Source organism: Suricata suricatta, chromosome 9 (genome assembly GCF_006229205.1).
Source record: "Suricata suricatta isolate VVHF042 chromosome 9, meerkat_22Aug2017_6uvM2_HiC, whole genome shotgun sequence".
Classification (NCBI taxonomy): domain Eukaryota; kingdom Metazoa; phylum Chordata; class Mammalia; order Carnivora; family Herpestidae; genus Suricata; species Suricata suricatta.
In genome coordinates, this window is record NC_043708.1 from 123,262,985 (window position 1) to 123,281,164 (window position 18,180).

The 18,180-nt window shown below is 44.8% G+C and overlaps 1 protein-coding gene and 1 long non-coding RNA gene across 3 annotated transcripts in view; one reads left to right on the top strand and one right to left on the bottom strand.

Annotated features, from left to right (window-relative positions):
• Positions 1 to 18,180, top strand: part of TTC23 (tetratricopeptide repeat domain 23) — a 99,584-nt gene that overhangs the window by 21,975 nt on the left and 59,429 nt on the right. For both annotated transcript variants that reach the window (XM_029952684.1, XM_029952683.1), the window contains exons 3-5: positions 1,846 to 1,969; positions 4,572 to 4,722; positions 4,913 to 5,038. In XM_029952684.1, the coding sequence (XP_029808544.1) occupies positions 1,846 to 1,969; positions 4,572 to 4,722; positions 4,913 to 5,038 (401 nt within the window). The remainder of the gene's footprint in view (positions 1 to 1,845; positions 1,970 to 4,571; positions 4,723 to 4,912; positions 5,039 to 18,180) is intronic.
• Positions 2,390 to 3,354, bottom strand: LOC115302741. The gene is made up of 2 exons (XR_003913611.1): positions 3,200 to 3,354; positions 2,390 to 2,793 (listed from the first exon to the last, which is right to left on the bottom strand). It is a non-coding gene; the product is annotated as an uncharacterized LOC115302741 (long non-coding RNA).

Below are 18,180 nucleotides of genomic sequence, written 5' to 3' on the forward strand. Positions count from 1 at the left end.
TGATTATAAGTCTTGACTCTATTATTTGGTGATAAATCCTCTCGTCTCTCTGGATTTACATTTTCTTCTTTAAATTAAAGGGGTCAAATTAGATTATTTTCAAGGCCCATCCCAGTCATGAAATTGTCTGCCTACTTGTACTTCTCTTCTGTCTACCTCCTTCCCATGCCTGTTGGATGAAACCCCTGGAAGTGGTAGAATAAAGATCAGAAAGCTGAAGGGATATTTGAACTGTGCATTCTAGCAAGTAAGAAGGTGGAGCGAGGGCAGGCTGCTCTGTACCCCAGCTGCAAGTCGTGAGGCCAAGGCTATGATCCGGGGGCCTGACTTCCGGTCTGCATAGCCCTCTTCTTAAAAATCCGTGGTTGGGATAGATTCATGATCAGATCAGGTCCTCTCTCTTTTCGTAGACTGTCTGCCTAGACCTCTGAGTGTTTTCATCATTTCTTTCTTTTTCCTTCACTGTATTCACTCGCTATCTCTCCAAAGAAGCCATGTCCGAAACTCCCAGCATTAGCTAGACTCTACCTCCAAGAGTGAATCCACTGCCAAGACAGCCCTCGTCTGGTTGACTAATTGGTAGCTCTTGGGACCTTTCTACAAGGGCCTCTCTGTGGGACCACTTTAGGCTTCCTCATGGCATGGTGACTGGGTTATCAGTTTGCTAGAGCTGCCATAACAGAATACCCCAGACGAGGTGGCTTAAACTTCAGAAGTTTATTTTCTACTGAGTTCTGAAGGCTATAAATCCAAGATCAAAATGTTGGCAGGGTTGATGTCATTTGGGGGCTTAGCTTGAAGATGGTGCCCTCTCCCCATGTCTTCACAAGTTTTTTCTTTCTGCCTGCCCATCCCTGGTGTCTCTTCCTCTTCTTATAAGAACATCAGCCATATTGGATTAGGGCTCTACCCCAATGGCCTCATCTTAACATACCTCTTTAAAGAGCTTCTCTCCTTATACTGTCACATTTTAAGGTACTTGGGCCTCCAACATCTGAATTTTGAGGGGACGAGGGGACACAATTCTGTTTCTACAAAGAATTGGAAAATAGAAGTAGCCAATTCCTTAGGACCTGGGCCCAGAAACCTGTACCGCATCATCCCGTCCATACTCTAGCCGCCAGTTATAAAGCCCAGATTCAAAGGGAAGGAGACAGAGACCCCCTACCTCTGGATGGACAGAGTCCAAGGATTTTGGAGCTGTATTTTAAAACTACTAGCCTTGTTTTGAGTGTATTGCTGCTCTGAGCTGACCTGGGGCTGGAAATACGAACTCCCTGTTCTCTGTCCTGACACTGAACATAAATGGACTTCTCGCTGCTTTAATGAGAGCTGTTTGTCAGTCCTGCCAACCTCATTTGCTATGCGGATACCCTAGGCTGCGAAGGAAGGTATATGATTAAGAACCAGAGACCCTTATTTGAAAACTGGTACCACTTGCCCCCTGGTGCCTGAATGTGTAGTAGCTGTTCATAGATGGGCAGCCGGAAAGCCTAGCGAACGGTTAGATGTCTGCTCTACCTTTTCTATTTCTTCTTTACTTGTTATCTTTCTCATAAGGTACTAAAAGTTTAAATGTTTTATCCGTTTGGATATACTATAAATTTTATTTGTTTCTGTCATCTATTGTCTACTTCACCCTACCAGATGAACAGCCCACCATGCAAAGTGGATCTTGGTCTATTTTGTTCTCTGACGTATCCCAGGTGCCTGGAGCCATGTCTAGCACCTAGTAGGCACTCAGGAAATATACACTGAATGGATAAAAATGCCGTTGACTTTGTGCTTTGTGACTCTGTGTTTCCAAGTCATCTAGCTCATAAGCCCATTTTCTGTCCTTCACAGTATGAACAGGCTGTCCGCGAGCTGGCGCGCTGCGTGGCCCTGACGAGAATCTGCTATGGCGACTCACACTGGAAGCTGGCAGAGGCGCACGTTAATCTGGCTAAGGGCTACCTCCAGCTGACAGGTGAGTTCGGCTCCATGGGGGCGGGGCGCCGGGGACCAATCCGTGGGTTTCTGCTCTTTCATGCAAATGTGACGCACCCTTAACTAGAAGGATTCTGTTTTCTTGACTCTTCTCCTCTCCACCCATGGAGGAGCCATCTCCTTTCAGAAAGAGTCAGTAAGATTTTTGATATAATATATAAAAAAGAGAAGGAGATTTTAGCCCTTTAGAGGGCTTTGGAGCGCCCTTTATTTGTGATCTTAAAAGTGGGGTTCTTGGGAGAGAATTGTTAGCTTGAAGGTACTATGGAGGGGCCACGGCGTGGGCTAGGGCCTATAATGGGATCCATTGGTTTTTGTTTTGGTGGAGAATCTCTTGCCTGTAAGCAACACTCCCCCCGCCCAAAAAAAAGGTAAATAAGAGACGAAATCAAGCCAGCAGTAAACAAAAGTTGATGTATTGGCTCATACAACTTGAAAACGCAAGGGTAAAACTTGCTGTAGACAACCAGACGTTCAACCAATGTCATCAGATTTGTGTTTCTCTCTTGCCTACCACTTGGCTCTGTTTTTCTCTGCATGGACTTCATTCTCACCCAGGCTTTGCCCACATGGCAGCTGCAAGCCTTGCGGAAGCTTTGTTTAGACTTACTTCATCAGCATTCCCAGGAAAAAAAGAATGTCTTTTCACCAAAATCTCAGGAGTTGGGAGTTCTAATGGGGCTGACTTGGACAGTGTATCAAAAGGCAAGGAATAGTCCGATGCTAGATCTGCCTTTTGGCTCCACTGGATCCTGGGGGACAGGAGGACCTTGGCTAAATCCCATGGATGGAGGTGCAGGGTTCCTGAAAGAAAATGAAGGAAGGGGGAATGGATGCAGGGAAGGTAGAAAACAAGAGGATATCATGTCTTCTCCTTTCTGACTGGGCGACCCAGGACTAGGCATACAAGAGTACATTTCTGTACTCCCTTTCTTCCAAGTGATGATAATGATGGTGGTACTGACTTCCCAGGATTGCTCCAGGGAATAAATAAAACAACAAGAAACGGGAAACACCACAGTGCTAAGCACAGAATTGCCACCCAGTGAATTTGGCCAAATCTGATTATTAACTGGTCCCACTTGTTAGATCAAAGATTGTCAGAGCCAGAGGGGACCCTGGAGATCATCTAGTTCAAACCCCACCACCCCCTCTTATATTTTTAGATCCCGAGGAAACAAGTGAGTTGAAACAGCTTGCTCCAACTTACATTGTTAGTAGGGTTTGGGATGCCAGCACCAGTGGCCTAGCATCTGGGATTTCAGAGGCGGCTTTTCTTCCATAGGCTGCTACCTTTTTGCATGATGGTCCTTCCTTCTCGATTTAAAGTGAAAGCAGGGTTCCTGGGTGGCTCCGTCAATTAAGCGTCTGACTCGTGATCTGGGCTCAGGTCACGATCTCAAGGTCATGAGATCCAGCCCTTCTTAGGGCTCTGTGTTGAGCATGGAGCATGCTTAGGGTTCTCTCTTTCCCCCTCTCTCTGCCATTCTCCTGCTCATGTACTCTCTCTCTCAAAATAAATAAATAGACTTAAAAAAAAAGACAATGCACCATTAACTTTTATAATATCGCATGTGTAATTGGCACTAAAAAATTACTGGTAGGTTGATTAAATATGTACTTAAAAAAATTAGACAAAATCTATAAGAGTTTCCACATGAAGGATGTACCTTGGAATTTCTCCATCAGAAAATATATTCTGCCATTTTCTAGACATCTGAACAGCATTAATTTCATATTTTGGCAGCTTCATAGAGATTTTGAGATATACTTTCATATGAGAAAAAAAAAACATAAGACCAGGGGCGTATAGATGTGGGTAGAAGAGGGGACGTCACTGTCGGGGAGCGGGTTGGGAGTGTGGGGAGGTGAGAAGGCTCGCAACCTGACTGCTGACACCCGCCCCCCCACCACCCTTACCTCATATTGTTGAGCCCATGGAAGGACACTGGGACGCACTGGGGAATTAGTTGTTGGTAGTGATTACTTTCTTGATGTCCCACGTTGTCATATTAGTCAGTAACCTTATAGGAATAAGATTATAGCACATTAGCCCATTCCGACATTGGAATTGTGTTTGTAAGGTGTTTTTAGATATCATTATATTTGTATTATGTTAAAAATAACCCTCTAGTAAAGTTACGATTATAGATGGATAAGCAGAAGGTTCAGAATTTTTAGTGTTTCATTAAGCTTGCTGTCACACAGCCAGAATGAAAAGTCATGAATATCTTATTTCCTGCCCAGAATGCTATGGTCCTTGCATTCCATTTGTTTTCTAGAATTATTTAGGACATATTTGACATCTGATATTGGTGAGGTTTCAAAGTTGTTCAATTCCCGCTCATGCTGTTTATTTCTAGAAAGACCATTTGGGGGGAAATTTATCTTGAGCACTAGGTGTAAAGTGCTGCTTCGGTTTTTATGGTCAGGACAATGTTTCATGCTGCCCTGATGTATTCTGTGTGCCACTTGACAGTCAGTGGAGGGGAGCTCATTTGGCTTCCTGGCCATAGATCATTGTGGTCACGTGCCCCACTGACATGAAAGAGAAACTGAAAGCTCTTTTCCTTTGTCCACAGGTCTGTCCCTGCAAGCAAAACAACATGCAGAAAAAGCCAAAGAAATACTCGCCAGTGCCATCGTGCCTCCCTATGATGACAATACAGATGTTTTCAGGTGTTCGATTGAGCTATTCCACACCCTGGGGAGAGCCTTCCTCTCCCTTCAGAAATATCCTTTTGCTTCTAATCTTTACACCTAGAAATGCCGTTCATAATGCCTACATTTAATTTTCCAAGCCAAATCAAAAGCTGACAGGTGACTTGGCAAGGGTGACGGGAAGTTTAAGAGCCAAGGATGTCCCAAGAACTGGGGTTCCAGAAACTAGAACCATGTGTGACATTTCCTGAACACAACTCAGGTTTAAAGAAGCTTCAGAGAATGTGACAAAGGCAGAGAGACTTGCAAAGGAGCTGCTGCAGTGTGGAAGGATCGTAAACGAGGAATGGATAGACATCCAAGCACAGATCAAATTGTCATTTGCACAGTAAGTCTCCATTTTAGGATGTTTTGAATACATGATGCTGGGGATTCTGGCAGAGAACCTGCCTGCCTTCGGGCAGAAGGAATTTCTCCCGTGATGCTGTGTCCATGGCTCCTCTGTGGCCGTTGTCCAGAAGCAGAAGAGGACCATGGTCACATCAGAGCGGCCACAAGCAAGGCGTAGACATCAGTGATGCAATTGTACACATGATGCGATCATATATGCGTGATGCAGTTACATACATCCACCCCTGGGCCCTTGTGTTCTGAGGTCACTCCCTTAACTTTCTGTTTCTTGCCTGCTCTCCTGGAGCCCCTCCTCTGTATTTAAATCACCATATATTTCATGCCGCAGAGAGGAAGAAGATATTTGTAATATACATAACTGGCAAAGGGTTCATATCTAGGAATCTATAAAAAAATAAAACTCCTATGTATCAATAAAACAAAGACAGACAATGGAGTAGAAAAGCAGGCAAGAGACCCCCCCCCCACACACACACAAATGCCTGCATGGCTAATAAACATTCTAAATGTTCCATCTCATCCTTCATCAGGCAATTGAAAATTAAAATCCTAAGATACTACCACATCTCCACTAGAAAGGCTAAGTTTTCTAAAGGACTGATAGTATCAAGTGTTGGTAAGGGTGTCAGGCTCTTATATGCTTTCTCATACATTTAGCATGGGAATTGTTTAGAATGTATTTGGTACGACTCCTTTTAGAAAACTGTTTGGCTTCATCTTCTAAATTTGAATGTTTGCCTATTCTATGACACAGCAGTACCACTCCAAAATATAACAAATGCACATGTATGTTCATCAAAAGAAATGGCCAGGAATGTCGAAAGCTACATTATTTGGACAGTAATAGCCACGAATTGGAAACAACCCAACTTCATCAAAAGTACAATACAGAGGGGCGCCTGGATGGCTCAGTCGATTAAGCGTCTGACTTCAGCTTGGGTCATGAACTTACAGTTTGTGAGTTCGAGCCCCGTGCCAAGCTCTGTGCTGACAGCTTGGACCCTGGAGCCTTCTTCAGATTCTGTGCCTCCCTCTCTCTTTGTCCCTCCCCCACTCACGCTCTGTCTTTCCTCCGCTCTCTTTCTCAAAAATAAATAAACATTAAAACAAATTTTTTAAAAAGTATAATAGATAAAATTGTGATCTGTTCATGCAAAGAAAATGATCAGTTTACTCCTTTGCCTAACATCATGGATGATTTTCACAAACGTAATGCCTAATGAAAGAAACCAGACCAAAAAGAATGCATTTATGTAATGAGAAGAGGAAGGAAGTAATGACTGGCAGTGCCTGCCATCCAGAATTTCTTCCTGTCTAGAAGTAGGTGTTTTATCTTGCATTGTAAGACAGGAAATAAGCACATTAGAGGTCCAAGATCTGATATTTATTGCGTCTGTTGAAACCCAACTATTGTTACTAGAACTTAACGTTGATCCGTGTTGCTACAAAAGAAGGTAAGTTATCCTCGGCTGAAATCCCTCACCTCCTGTAAAAATTCTTTCCAAATCAGCAGTACCAAGTCTTGCCGGCAGATGGCGTGCCTTGTACACATCTGTGCTGAACACCCAACCAGAATTAGAGTCCATGTTCCCAGCTGTCCTACGACGTTACTTTATGTTCAGCTGAGTTGTTTTGAACTTTGCCACTTCTTCACGTCCTGGTTCTTCACAGTGACGTAGCCACGGGAACTTGCATGTTTAAACTGCCAGGTTTTCATTTGATCACTGTGCTTTGTTTCCTCATAGGATTATGAATATTTTGCCCAAACAATCTACTTTAGAAATTTGCAAGCCTTTGTTTTTGTACATTTCCATAGTCATATTCACAACCACAGAGGCCTTTTCTTTTACAAGGTCTTGGTGGTCAAAGGCCAGGATAATTTCTCAGGCAGCTCTCGCGTGGTTTGTGCCTCTTAAAAGGGTACCTTTCATGCATCCTCTTCCTCCTTCTGCCTCACCTTTTATGGTGCTCATCAGGCCAGGCCAGTTCTTTTCTCCTTGGGCTGACAGACACATGCTGCAGGGTGACTCATGCTCTCCGCCTTCGCTCCCTCACTGTGGGCCGAAACTTTCCCTTCCACCTGCGATCCTCTGTTCCAGAACGATTTCATTCACTAACTTTCCATTAATTTTGGAGAGTGAATCCAAATCATGCTCCTTTGTGCAGACTTGTTTTTCTACACGTGATAAACTCACTAGTGAACATGGGCAAACGCTTCCCTGTGTTAAGAATTATTTTCTATGCCGATTACTGCTGCTCCAGAACGGGTGACCTGTCCAGGCTTTCCCCTGGACACGTGTGACTGTCATCTTTGGAGTCTTCTTTGCAGCACTTGGCCTGGCATTTCTGTGCTGAACAGACTGTCAGATGCACCACCACTGATAACTAGAGCATCGACAGGACAGCGGTGTCTCTAAGGAATGTGACGTGGTATAGTCAACAGTGTGGGCTTTATTTTTTTTTTAATTTTTTAAAAAGTTTTTATTTATTTATTTTGAGAGAGACAGAGGCAGCCTGAGTGGGGAGGGGCAGAGAAAGAGGGAGAGAGAGAATCCTCAAGTAGGCGCCACACTGTCAATGCAGAGCCCAGTGTGGGGTGGGAACCCACGAACCTGACCTGAGGGAGATCATGACCTGAGCCGGAATCATGAGTCAGACAGTTCACTGACTGAGCCTCCCTGGTGCCCCCAGTGTGGGCTTTAGAGTCAGGTAGCCCCACGTTCATATCAGCATCTGCTCGGCCCTCCCAGCTGTCGGACCGCTGGGCAAGTCCCCCACACTCCTCTGCTGGTAAGGTGGGAATGATCAGACTTCCAAGATTTGCTGTGATGATGAAATAGACCCCACATTAAGGCATTTGGTTACTTGGTAGACTCTTTTTATATATTTTTAAAAGAACTTTATTTAAAAAATTTTTAATGTTAACTTATTTTTGAGAGAGAGAGAGAGAGAGAGCATGAGTGGGGGAGGAGCAGAGAGATATACTGAAGCAGGCTCCAGGCTCTGCGCTGTCAGCACAGAGCCCGACATAGGGCTCGAACCCACGAGCTGTGAGATCATGACTTGAGCCAGAGTCAGACACTTAACTGACTGAGCCACCCATGCACCCCTAAGATATTATTTTTTTTAAGTAATCTCTGCACCTGATGTGGGGCTCATACTCATGACCCCGAGATCAAGAGTCCCATGCTCTATACTTAGCCAGGCAGGTGCCCCAGTGTCCCCTCTTAAAGTTGCTGTCCAGCTGAACATTTCTCTTTCTGCACTTTCATCTCAGAAATGATTTCATTTTAAAGCATGTGCTTCTCCCGTAGATTTAGATTCCGTGCTTGAAGACTGCCCGTGGCATGCCATATTCTATATTTTATCCTATGACTTTGGAAGGCTAAGAGCTCTTTGTCTTTGCTTTTGCAAACCTCCTAAGCTAAACTGAAGATAGTCTTCTGTTTTTAATTTTAAGCTTGACTTTGTTTCTTTGTCTTCCTTCTTCATCCAGTATAGTCATGAGATTTGGAAAGCGAGTCTGACATAAGTTTTCCCAAGAGGAAAGGAGACAAGGAAGGGTCCTCCCTTAGCCAGTACTTTCCGGGAAGGGATAGATGGTAATGGAGGAAACGCTGGCTTGTGGGGCAGCGTGTGTGCCTACCTGCCACTTCCTGGGACGCTGGAATTCCACTTAGTGCTATATGCGTCCCCATAAAGCATCCCTAGGGACTTTTATTGAGAACTTATGATACTTCAGTAACAGCCCTTACTTTCTTGCTTTTAAATCCTCCAGTGCTCAATTCAGTAATCTCCAAATTGTTGCTTTCAGAACTCAGCTTTTTTTTTTTTTAATTAACACAGGACCTGGAGGTCCTTGGTGTCTAAGCTGTACATCTGTAGATGTGTTTCTTTAAAGAATCACCTTCTCGGGAGCCTGGGTGGCTCAGTCGGTTAAGCGTCCGACTCCGGCTCAGGTCATGATCTCACGATTCGTGGGTTCAAGCCCCACATCGGGCTCTGTGTTGACAGCTCAGAGCCTGGAACCTGTTTCCTATTCTGTGTGTGTCTCTCTCTCTGCCCCTCCCCTGCTCATGCTTTGTCTCACTCTCTCTCAAAAAAAAAAATATTAAAAAATTAAAAAAGACAATTAGCTTCTCTACATTTATTTTCTGGATATAAAAACTCTGAAAAATGCTCATGTGTTCAAAGCCCTGCTCCTTCCTCTCCTCCCTCGAGAAAGGCTTTTCTCTTCTCCAGAGGAGCCGGTTCTCCTGGCAGCTCCTCTCATGGGACATGATTTGCCTGTCACATCTTACCTTTGTTTAACAAAGAAGGAAATCATTTACTCTTTTTTCTGGTGCTCTTCTCCATCCTATATTCCTTTAATTAAAGAAATGCTCTAGGGCACCTGGGTGACTCAGTCCTTTAAGTGACCGGCTTCGGCTCAGGTCATGATCTCATGGTTTGTGAGTTCAAGACCCATATTGGGCCCTGTGCTGACAGCTCAGAGCCTGGAGCCTGCTTCAGGTTCTGTGTCTCCCTCTCTCTCTCAGCCCCTCCCCCACTTGTGCTCACTCTCTCTCTCTTTCAAAAATAAACATTAAAAAAAAAAGAAAGAAAAGAAATGCTCTGAGCTTTCACAAAATCTGGTTTTTTAAAGTCGGGTTTTATTTTTAATGTGGGGAAGCAGAAAACCACACAGAACAGATTACTACCTTCATGTACTGCTATTGATCTGCTATTTCTTGAATCCCCTACAGCTTTTAATTTCCAAGTCCCATATTTTTGTCTTTCCCTTTTTAACACTATATCCTTGCAATACACATTTCCTTAAACAGTTACAAATAACACTGATGATTTTAAACAACCACCGCAGCCCCCTAACGCTTGAGCACCTTCTGTGCCAGGCTCCGGCAAAGTGCTGAAGTCCTAGGTGCTGGGTCCCATTCTCAAGTGAACCGACTGGGGCTGAGGAGGGGGGAGGTCACTTCCCAGGGTCACATGGCTGGGGACGGCAGAGCAGAGCTGAATTCTGGTGTCCAGACTCCTCACTTGGCACAGATCACGTTCCTGAGTACAGGACGGAGATCTGACAGCACACTCTGCCGAGCAAAGCCCTTGTGGTGTGTGCCAGAGGGGAGAGAGGGAGATCCACAGGGAAGCCTTTTCTCCCTGTGCCTGGAAAATCCCACTTGGCCTCTTGCAGGATTGATTTGTTCTCAGATTTCGCTATCAGCAATGTTCCCACCAAGCCTTTGCTTTTCACCGTTGCTCCATATTCTTGCTAAATATCAGAACTTTTCTCTAAAGTTTATTTTGAGAGAGAGAGGGAGAGAGTGAGAGAGCACACACATGAGCAGGGGTGAGGCAGAGAGAGAGGCAGAGAGAATCCCAAGTAGGTTCAGTGTGTCAGCACAGAGCCCCATGCAGGGCTTGATCTCATGAACAGTGAGATCATGACCTGAGCCAAAATCAAGAGTCAGGTGCTTAACCGACTGAGCCACCCAGGAGCTGCAAATTCCAGAGCTTTTCAAAGGAAACTCTCTCTTGTCTTAGTAATACCAAAGGGATTGCATTTGTTTATTGCCTGTTAAAACAAGTCTCCAACCCTGTGAGATCTTCCGAGCTCATCTGAAATGAGATAGTGTCTCCTCACGTGCTCTGTAGAATTACTGTGGATGTATTTTCATTCAATAAAATATGTTGTGGTTGAAGTTGTGGCCCTGCCAAATTAACATACTGCCACATTCTGTTGTTCGAAACTCTCTATCTTTTCATCTGTCTGGTGTTTCCTAAAGCTGCCTAAACATATTATGGACCCGCTAGACAATAAATCCACAAAGCATTCCCAGCAGGCAGATAGGAACGGAAAAGAGAAAATGTTGCCATCGCAAACATTATACATGAGCAAATGCAGACAGACAAGATTACCTGAAACTGGGGCGCCTGGGTGGCTCAGTCGGTTGAGCGTCCGCCTTCGTGATCTCATAGTTCATGGGTTTGAGCCCCGCGTTGGGCTCTGTGCTGACAGCTAGCTCAGAGCCTGGAGCCTGTCTTCAGATTCTGTGTCTCCCTCTCTCTCTCTGACCTTCCCCTGCTCTCTCTCTCTCTCTCAAAAATAAAGTAAAACATTAAAAAAAATTTTTTTAATGATTACCTGAAATTGACTGATACTTTCAGTGATTTGGCATAAAGGTAAGGCTATCGTTTAGGTATTTCCTGATATAGCATCCCCCTCCACTCCTTTTTTGTAAACTATGTTGTGAAGCCAAAGTGATTGCATTTTCTGGAGCTCAGTGAGCTTCTGAGGGCTCATCAGCATCTTAGGGGACATGAGCTTGATAAGCCTCCATTTGTGGCGGTTGGATGAGCTGCAGGGCCCCGGAACTGAGTGCCTGCAGCGAAAGTGCAAAGGGCGACACTCCGAGGGTTGGACCGCGCTCCATTCTCTGCGAGCAGTAAACAAAGCAGGTGGCCTCATCTTTTTAAGAGGATAAAAGTATAGATATTGTTATGTAAATACTTACCTGCACACTAACCAAGCTTACAGAATGGGGCGTTTCAGATACCAGGAGGCCTGTTCTGTGTTCGTCCCAATCCGGTTTTCTTACCCCCACATTACAGGCAATTGTTATGCTTAATTGTTTTTCATTCTTCCAAGCATGTATAACCAGGAAAATATAATTATTTCTCATTTTTATTTTTTTTAAATGCTTATTTATTTTGAGAGAGAAAGAGAATGTGCAGGGAAGGGGCAGAGAGAGGGAGAGAGAGGATGATGAGCAGGCTCTGCACTAATCATGGAGCCCAACGGGGGGCTCAAATTCGCTAACCATGAGATCACGACCTGAGCTGAAACCAAGAGTTGGACACTTAACCAACTGAGCCACCCAGGCGCCTCTCAATTCTAGAACCTTGTATGTATATTTCCTTCTGTAGCTTGCTTTCCCCCACCCCCGTTACATTTGTATTTCTGTGTTTTTGAGACGTACCCATGTCAGCCGATACATATGCCTCTAGCCTCTTCATTTTAAACTCACACATTGTGTTTTATCCGTCTGACTTTCCCCTAACTCAATCATCAGTGCACATGAGGGTGAACATGTAAATTGGTGGGATGAAATTCCAATTTTTCCACTGCATAAACACGGTTTGCCTCCTCACTCTTATACATGTCTCTTTGGGCCCACGTTCAAGATTATCTCTGAGGTCTATGCCCAGGAGTGGAATTATGCACATCTTCACCTTTACCAGGTTTGCCAAATGCCAGCCTATTTTGTTTATTCATTTTTTGAGAGAGAGAGAGAGCGAGCTATTGCACAAAGAGGAGGGGCAGAGAGAAGGAAAGGGAACTTCAGGCAGGCTCTGAGCTGTCAGCACAGAGCCCTACATGGGGCGCCATCTCATGAGCTGAGCTGAAATCACGCTTCATCAACTGAGCCACCCAGGCGCCCCCCAAAGGCCAACTTCTATTCCCACCAGTTGGACATGGAAATTCCCACTACTCCACATCCTTGCCAACATTTGATAGTCAGACTTTTTGTATGTGCCAATCATATGGTTTCTTCAATTGCATTTCCCTAATAGTGAGGCTGAACGTCTTTACATATGTATGCTAGGCATTTGGAATTCCTGTTCTGTGAGTTGTCTATTCATGTCTTTTGCTCATTTTTTAGTTGGGCTCTTTGTCTTTTCTAATTCATTTTTAGACATTCTTCGTATTTCTGACAATCAGTTATTTGCTACTTACCTATATTGTGTGCTCTCCCAGTGTGTCGTGTGGGCTTTTCACTTTCTTTAATGTTGACGTTTGATACACAGGGGTTTTTATGTGTAAGGTGACTAAAGTTACCAATCTTTTCTGTTCTGATTTATACTTTTTGTCTTGTTTATAAAAATCCCTACTTACAGGAGCACCTGGATGGCTCAGTCAGTTGAACATCCAGCTTTTGACTTCAGCTCGGGTCTTGATCTATGGTCATGAGTTCAAGCCCCGCCCTGGGCTCCATGTTGGGTGTGAGGCTTACTCAAAAAAAAAAAAAAAAAAAAAAGAAAAGAAAATGAAGAAAGTCCTTCCTACCCAAAATCGTGGAATTACTTTTTCTTATATATTTTTTTTCCTGAAACACGTCAAACATTTTCTTTTTAAATTTAGGCCTCTAATCCACTTAGAACTTTTGTGTACATAGTCATGAGGGATCTAATTTTTCCCCCTGTGGATGGCCTAAGTGAGGAGGTAAGTCGTTTTAGCTATAAGAGAAAGACTCAGGGTCTAAAGAATTCAGTAGTTTGAAATTTGAGGCTGATAATAGGCTGACAAAAATCATTTTAATTTAGAGTGTTCAGAAGTAGCAGACAGGTCACTGTCAAGTATGGATGCCGTGTGTATGACTGTGGCCCTTTGGGGCCAGCACCCTGCTATGTTCACCTTGCTGGTAGTCATGGGATTCTTGAGCTCTGCTTTCATTTGGACATTCTTGTATCAGAGGCAAAACTCTGGCCAGTGAAGGTCATGTGTTTGTTCCTACTGAATTTGCCTGCTTCTGGCAGATATTCAAATTAAATTTCCAGGCAGGGAGGTAATAGAAAGCTGGACTTGAGCACAGTGTGATTAAGAAAAAAAAAGGTCTCCCATATCTGAGGAGCTGCTCTGGGTGAGTATACATATGCCCAGTGTTCTTCTATTGGGGCCTAAGGGAAAGAAAGCCTCCAGGCCTAGCGTTGGCCAGTAGGAATTCCATACGGGTTTGCAAGGGCTGCTATTAACCAAGTACCACCCACTAGGGGACGGGAACCACAGAGAGTTCCTCTCTCACAGTGTTGGAGGCTGGAAGTCTGAGATGAAAGTGTTGGCAATACGGGTTCCTTCTGGGGGCTGTGAGGGAGAATCTGTTCTGGGTCTCTCTCCCGGCTTCTGGTAGGTTCCTGGCAGTCTCTAGTGTTCCTTGGCTTATGGATGCATCACCCCAATCTTGTCTTCATCTTCACAGGCCTGTTCCCCATCCATGTGTCTTTGTGTCCAGAGTACTCCTTTTTGTAAGGATACCAGTCATATTGGATTAGGGGTCCACTTACCAGAGTAAGTGCTTTTTTAGAGTATGACATCTTTTTTTTTTAATTTTAATGTTTAATTTTGAGAGAGAGAGAGACAGAGTGTGAGTGGGGAAGGGGCAGAGAGAGAGAGGGAGTCCCAGAATCTGAAGCAGGCTCCAGTCTCCAAGCTGTCAGGACAGAGCCTGATGCGGGGCTCGAACTCCCAAATGGTGAGATCATGACCTGACCTGAAGTTGGACACTTAGCCGACTGAACCACCAAGGCGCCCCTAGTATGACATCTTCTTAATTTAACTAATTATACCTGCAACAACCATAGTCCTAGGTAAAGTCACGTTCTCAAGGACTGGAGGCGAGGACCTGAATGTGTGAATCTGGGTGGGAGGAAACAATTCAGGCCCTAATAGGTTTTTACAAGGTTTCTTTTATAAACTTTCAACAACTTGCCCCACCCTTAATTAGATCAATAGTCTACAATAGTCTGGCTACCAAGTCAATATGAAAATAGGTTCTCTTTTTGAAGATTTCCCCCTAAAATTTGTTCTGGAATCTATGAAAATTAAGGTATGGACTATAGCCTCAGAGTCTTCCAAGCTAATGAATTTCTATTTGTAGGGTCGTTCCTCCCTCTCTGCCTCTCTCCACAGCTTAATCTCCCTCCTTCCATCAGGCAGCTGGCAGCCACGCGTCAGACACTGTGCAAGGTGCAGGGGTGCCAGGAGGAACGGGGCCGCCTTGGACCCTGCCTTCGTAGAGCCCAGCGCTAACGGGATCAGTGCTGAGTTGCCAGGCAGTTATAATATGGCCTCAGAGATGTTTCCAGGGCAGGGAAGGTTCACGGTTCTTGGGAGTGCAATCAGGTGTTCACTGAGGCACCCAACTCAGCAGGGGTTAAGAGGAGAAAGCCAGGTACCCGAGCCACACCATATAAGGAGACACTCACTTGCCTGCCCCGTGAGAGTGCCACCTTACATGGTGTGTCCAAGGGGTCTCTCTGGTCCCACGCTAATCCTGGCCTCTGTAAGGGAAGGCTTCCTAAAGGAGACTGCTAAGCTAAAAACTAAAACAGGGATTAGTTAGAAAGATGCATGGAAGTTTGCCAGGCAGAGATGGAAGAAAGAACCTTCTAGAAGGAGCTCAAGCAAACCTGCAGAGTTGAAAGGTACACATGACGCAAAGGAGTCCAACATCAAGGAAGCCAGACGGGAAGTTTAGATGACACTCAAGGGTTATCTGAACTCATCAAGTCCTGGGAAACTCAGGTCCCAGCACCGTCCGTCACCTCTGTGCCACCTTTGTGCAGAGTTGGGTGAGAGGACAGAGCCTTTGTGAGAACTGGAGAAAGTGTCCTTTCTTCCAGGCAAACGTAGCTTTGTGTGTAAGCACATGGCTCGTCCAGCAGAGCGGGGGCTGGATTGAAACTCCCAGTGGCCCCCTCAGGCAGGTGTCCATCAGACCCTGGGCACAGAGAGAACGAGCAAGAGTCTGTGGGTGCAGAGCTGGTTTGAGCTCCTTAGTGTTGGACCAGGACCCCAAATCCATGCCCCAGCGGGCCTGGGGCTCAGCACTCAGCCAGGGGACTGGCCTTTCTATTCTCACCCACCTTTGATGCACTCTGAATTCGGCACATCCGGGTAACTTGGGGAGCTGTCTAGAACTTATCCTGCTTTGTAACTCACCAGCACTCAAGCTCATTTTTTTAACCACAGCGTATCGACTTGAAACAGCCATTGGGAAAAGATTCTGGGTTTATCACCGATTTCTGGATTCTTCCATGTCTGCATGCTTGCAGAGGTCATAATAGGAAATACATTAACATATTTAAACGTAAAGAGTGAGGCACCTGGGTGGCCTCGGTAGGTTAACCATCCAGCTTCAGCTCAGGTCATGATCTTGCAGTTCGTGAGTTCAAGCCCCACATAGGGTCCTCCACTGTCAGCACAAAGCCTGCTTCGGATCCTCTATCTCCCTCTCTCTTTCTGCCCCTCTCCTGCTTATTCTCTCTGTCTCTCAAAATAAATAAATAAACTTAAAAAATAAATTTACAGTATAATTGATTTACCAGAATACCCCATTAATAATTTTATATAGCTTTTCTCTCCATGACTTTCCTGCTTTCTCATTAGGATTATAATTTTCAAAGACCAAGGTGTTCCCCCAGGAGACCCAGACATTGGAGCTCATCAGGAACAATGCTTATAGCTCTGAACGATTAGAGAGTGAGGCCAGTAGCTCAGGGTCCCAAGGCCTCCCCTCAGGGATTCCAGAGTTGTGAGAGGTCGGGTGCAGCACGGCCCACAACATTCTCTGCTCTCCTAGTCCTTCAGCCCTAAAAACAGATGGGTAGGATCACGTGGTCACGGGGTACCAGTTTAAAGCCAAAGCCCCCATCCTTTTCTGACCTGCTTTGTGCTAGTTCAAAGTGAACAGCTCAAGGATGATATTAAGAGAGAAGTATTTTTTATTTTTGTTTAACATTTATTACAATTATTTGTTTAAACGAAAATTACTAATTTTATGGGTGACACTACATCTCATCTGTATTTAGTTTTGCTTCGAAATATTCACAAATTAAAAAAATTTTTTTAAGTTTATTTATTTTGAGAGAGAGAAAGAGAGAGAGAGAGAGAGAGAGACCGTGTGAGCAAGGGAGGAGGGGCAGAAAGAGAGGGAGAGAGAATCCCAAGCAGGCTCTGCGCTGCCAGCACAGAGCCAGACTCGGGGGCTCGACTCATGAAACTGTGAATTAATACCTGAGCCGAAACCAAGGGCCGGACGCTTAACCAACTGAGCCACCCAAGTGGCCCTCACAAACATTTTTAAATAACACATTTATTGAGCTGTAATTAACATACCGTAGGAGTCACCCAATCGAAATACACAATTCAGTGGGTTTTCAGTATAATAACCAGGGCTGTGCAGCCGGCACCACAATTGTTTTGGCTTTTTCATCCCATTAACAGTCTCTGTTACCATGTTCCCCCAGCCCCTGAAAACCGCTAATCTCCTTTCTCTCTGTGGATTTGCCTTTTTGGGACATTTCATATCCACAGAATCTACAATGTGTGGCCTTTTGTGATGTCCCTTTTTCTTTTTTCCTTTTTCTTTTCTTTTTTTCCCTTTGCCCCTTTAAAAGTGTTTTAATAGTTTCAGGTGTACAATATAGTGATTCAACGCTTCCAGACGTGTACTCCTTAATCCCATCACCTATTTTGCCCACCTCCCATCACCTCCCCTCTGGTAACCACTGGTTTGTTCTAATTAAGAGTCTTTTTTTAATTACTAAAAACATGTTAAAATAATTTCTACACCCACTTTGGGGTTTGAACTTCCAAACTTGAAACCAAGAATCACATGCTGTACCTACTGAACCAACCAGGCACCTCAAATGTCAGTTTCCTGATTTTTCTCTCCCTCTCTCTCTTTTTTCCCTTTGCTCATTTGTTTTGTTTCTCAAATTTTACATATGAGAATTATGTTATTTGTCTATGACTGATTTAGTTTGCTTAACATTTTCATTATACTCTCTAGCTCTATCCATGTCATTGCAAATGGCCAGATTTCATTCTTTTTTACAGTTGAATAATATTCCATTGCCCATGTCCATACCATGTTCATCAATCAATGGACACTTGGGCTGCTCCATAATTTGGCTATTGTAATTAATGCTACTATAAACATAGGAGTTCATGTATCTCTTTAAATTAGTGTTTTATATTCTCTGGGTAAATACCCAGTAGTGTGATTGCTTGTGTAAGGACGCAGGTCCGATCTGGCCTTCCCCACCGGGCCTTCCCAGCCTACCCGGAGCCAGTGGCGGTGCACCGCTGCGGTGGAAATGCGCCCGGTGGCAGCCAGTCGCCGGCCGGGGGTGGTCCCCGCCGGCCGCAGGTCCGATCCAGCCTTCCCCTGTACTTAAAGGGGAAGGCACCGACTTCTCCTGAAAGGGCGCACCTTAGGAAGGACAACTCCTGCGGCGCCCAATCGGGAGAGGCCGGCTGATACCTTTGACCTTTCTAGAGGCGGGCCTAGTCATGCCCCACGTGGGGCATCCTGGGCCCACTCTGATTGGTCAATACTC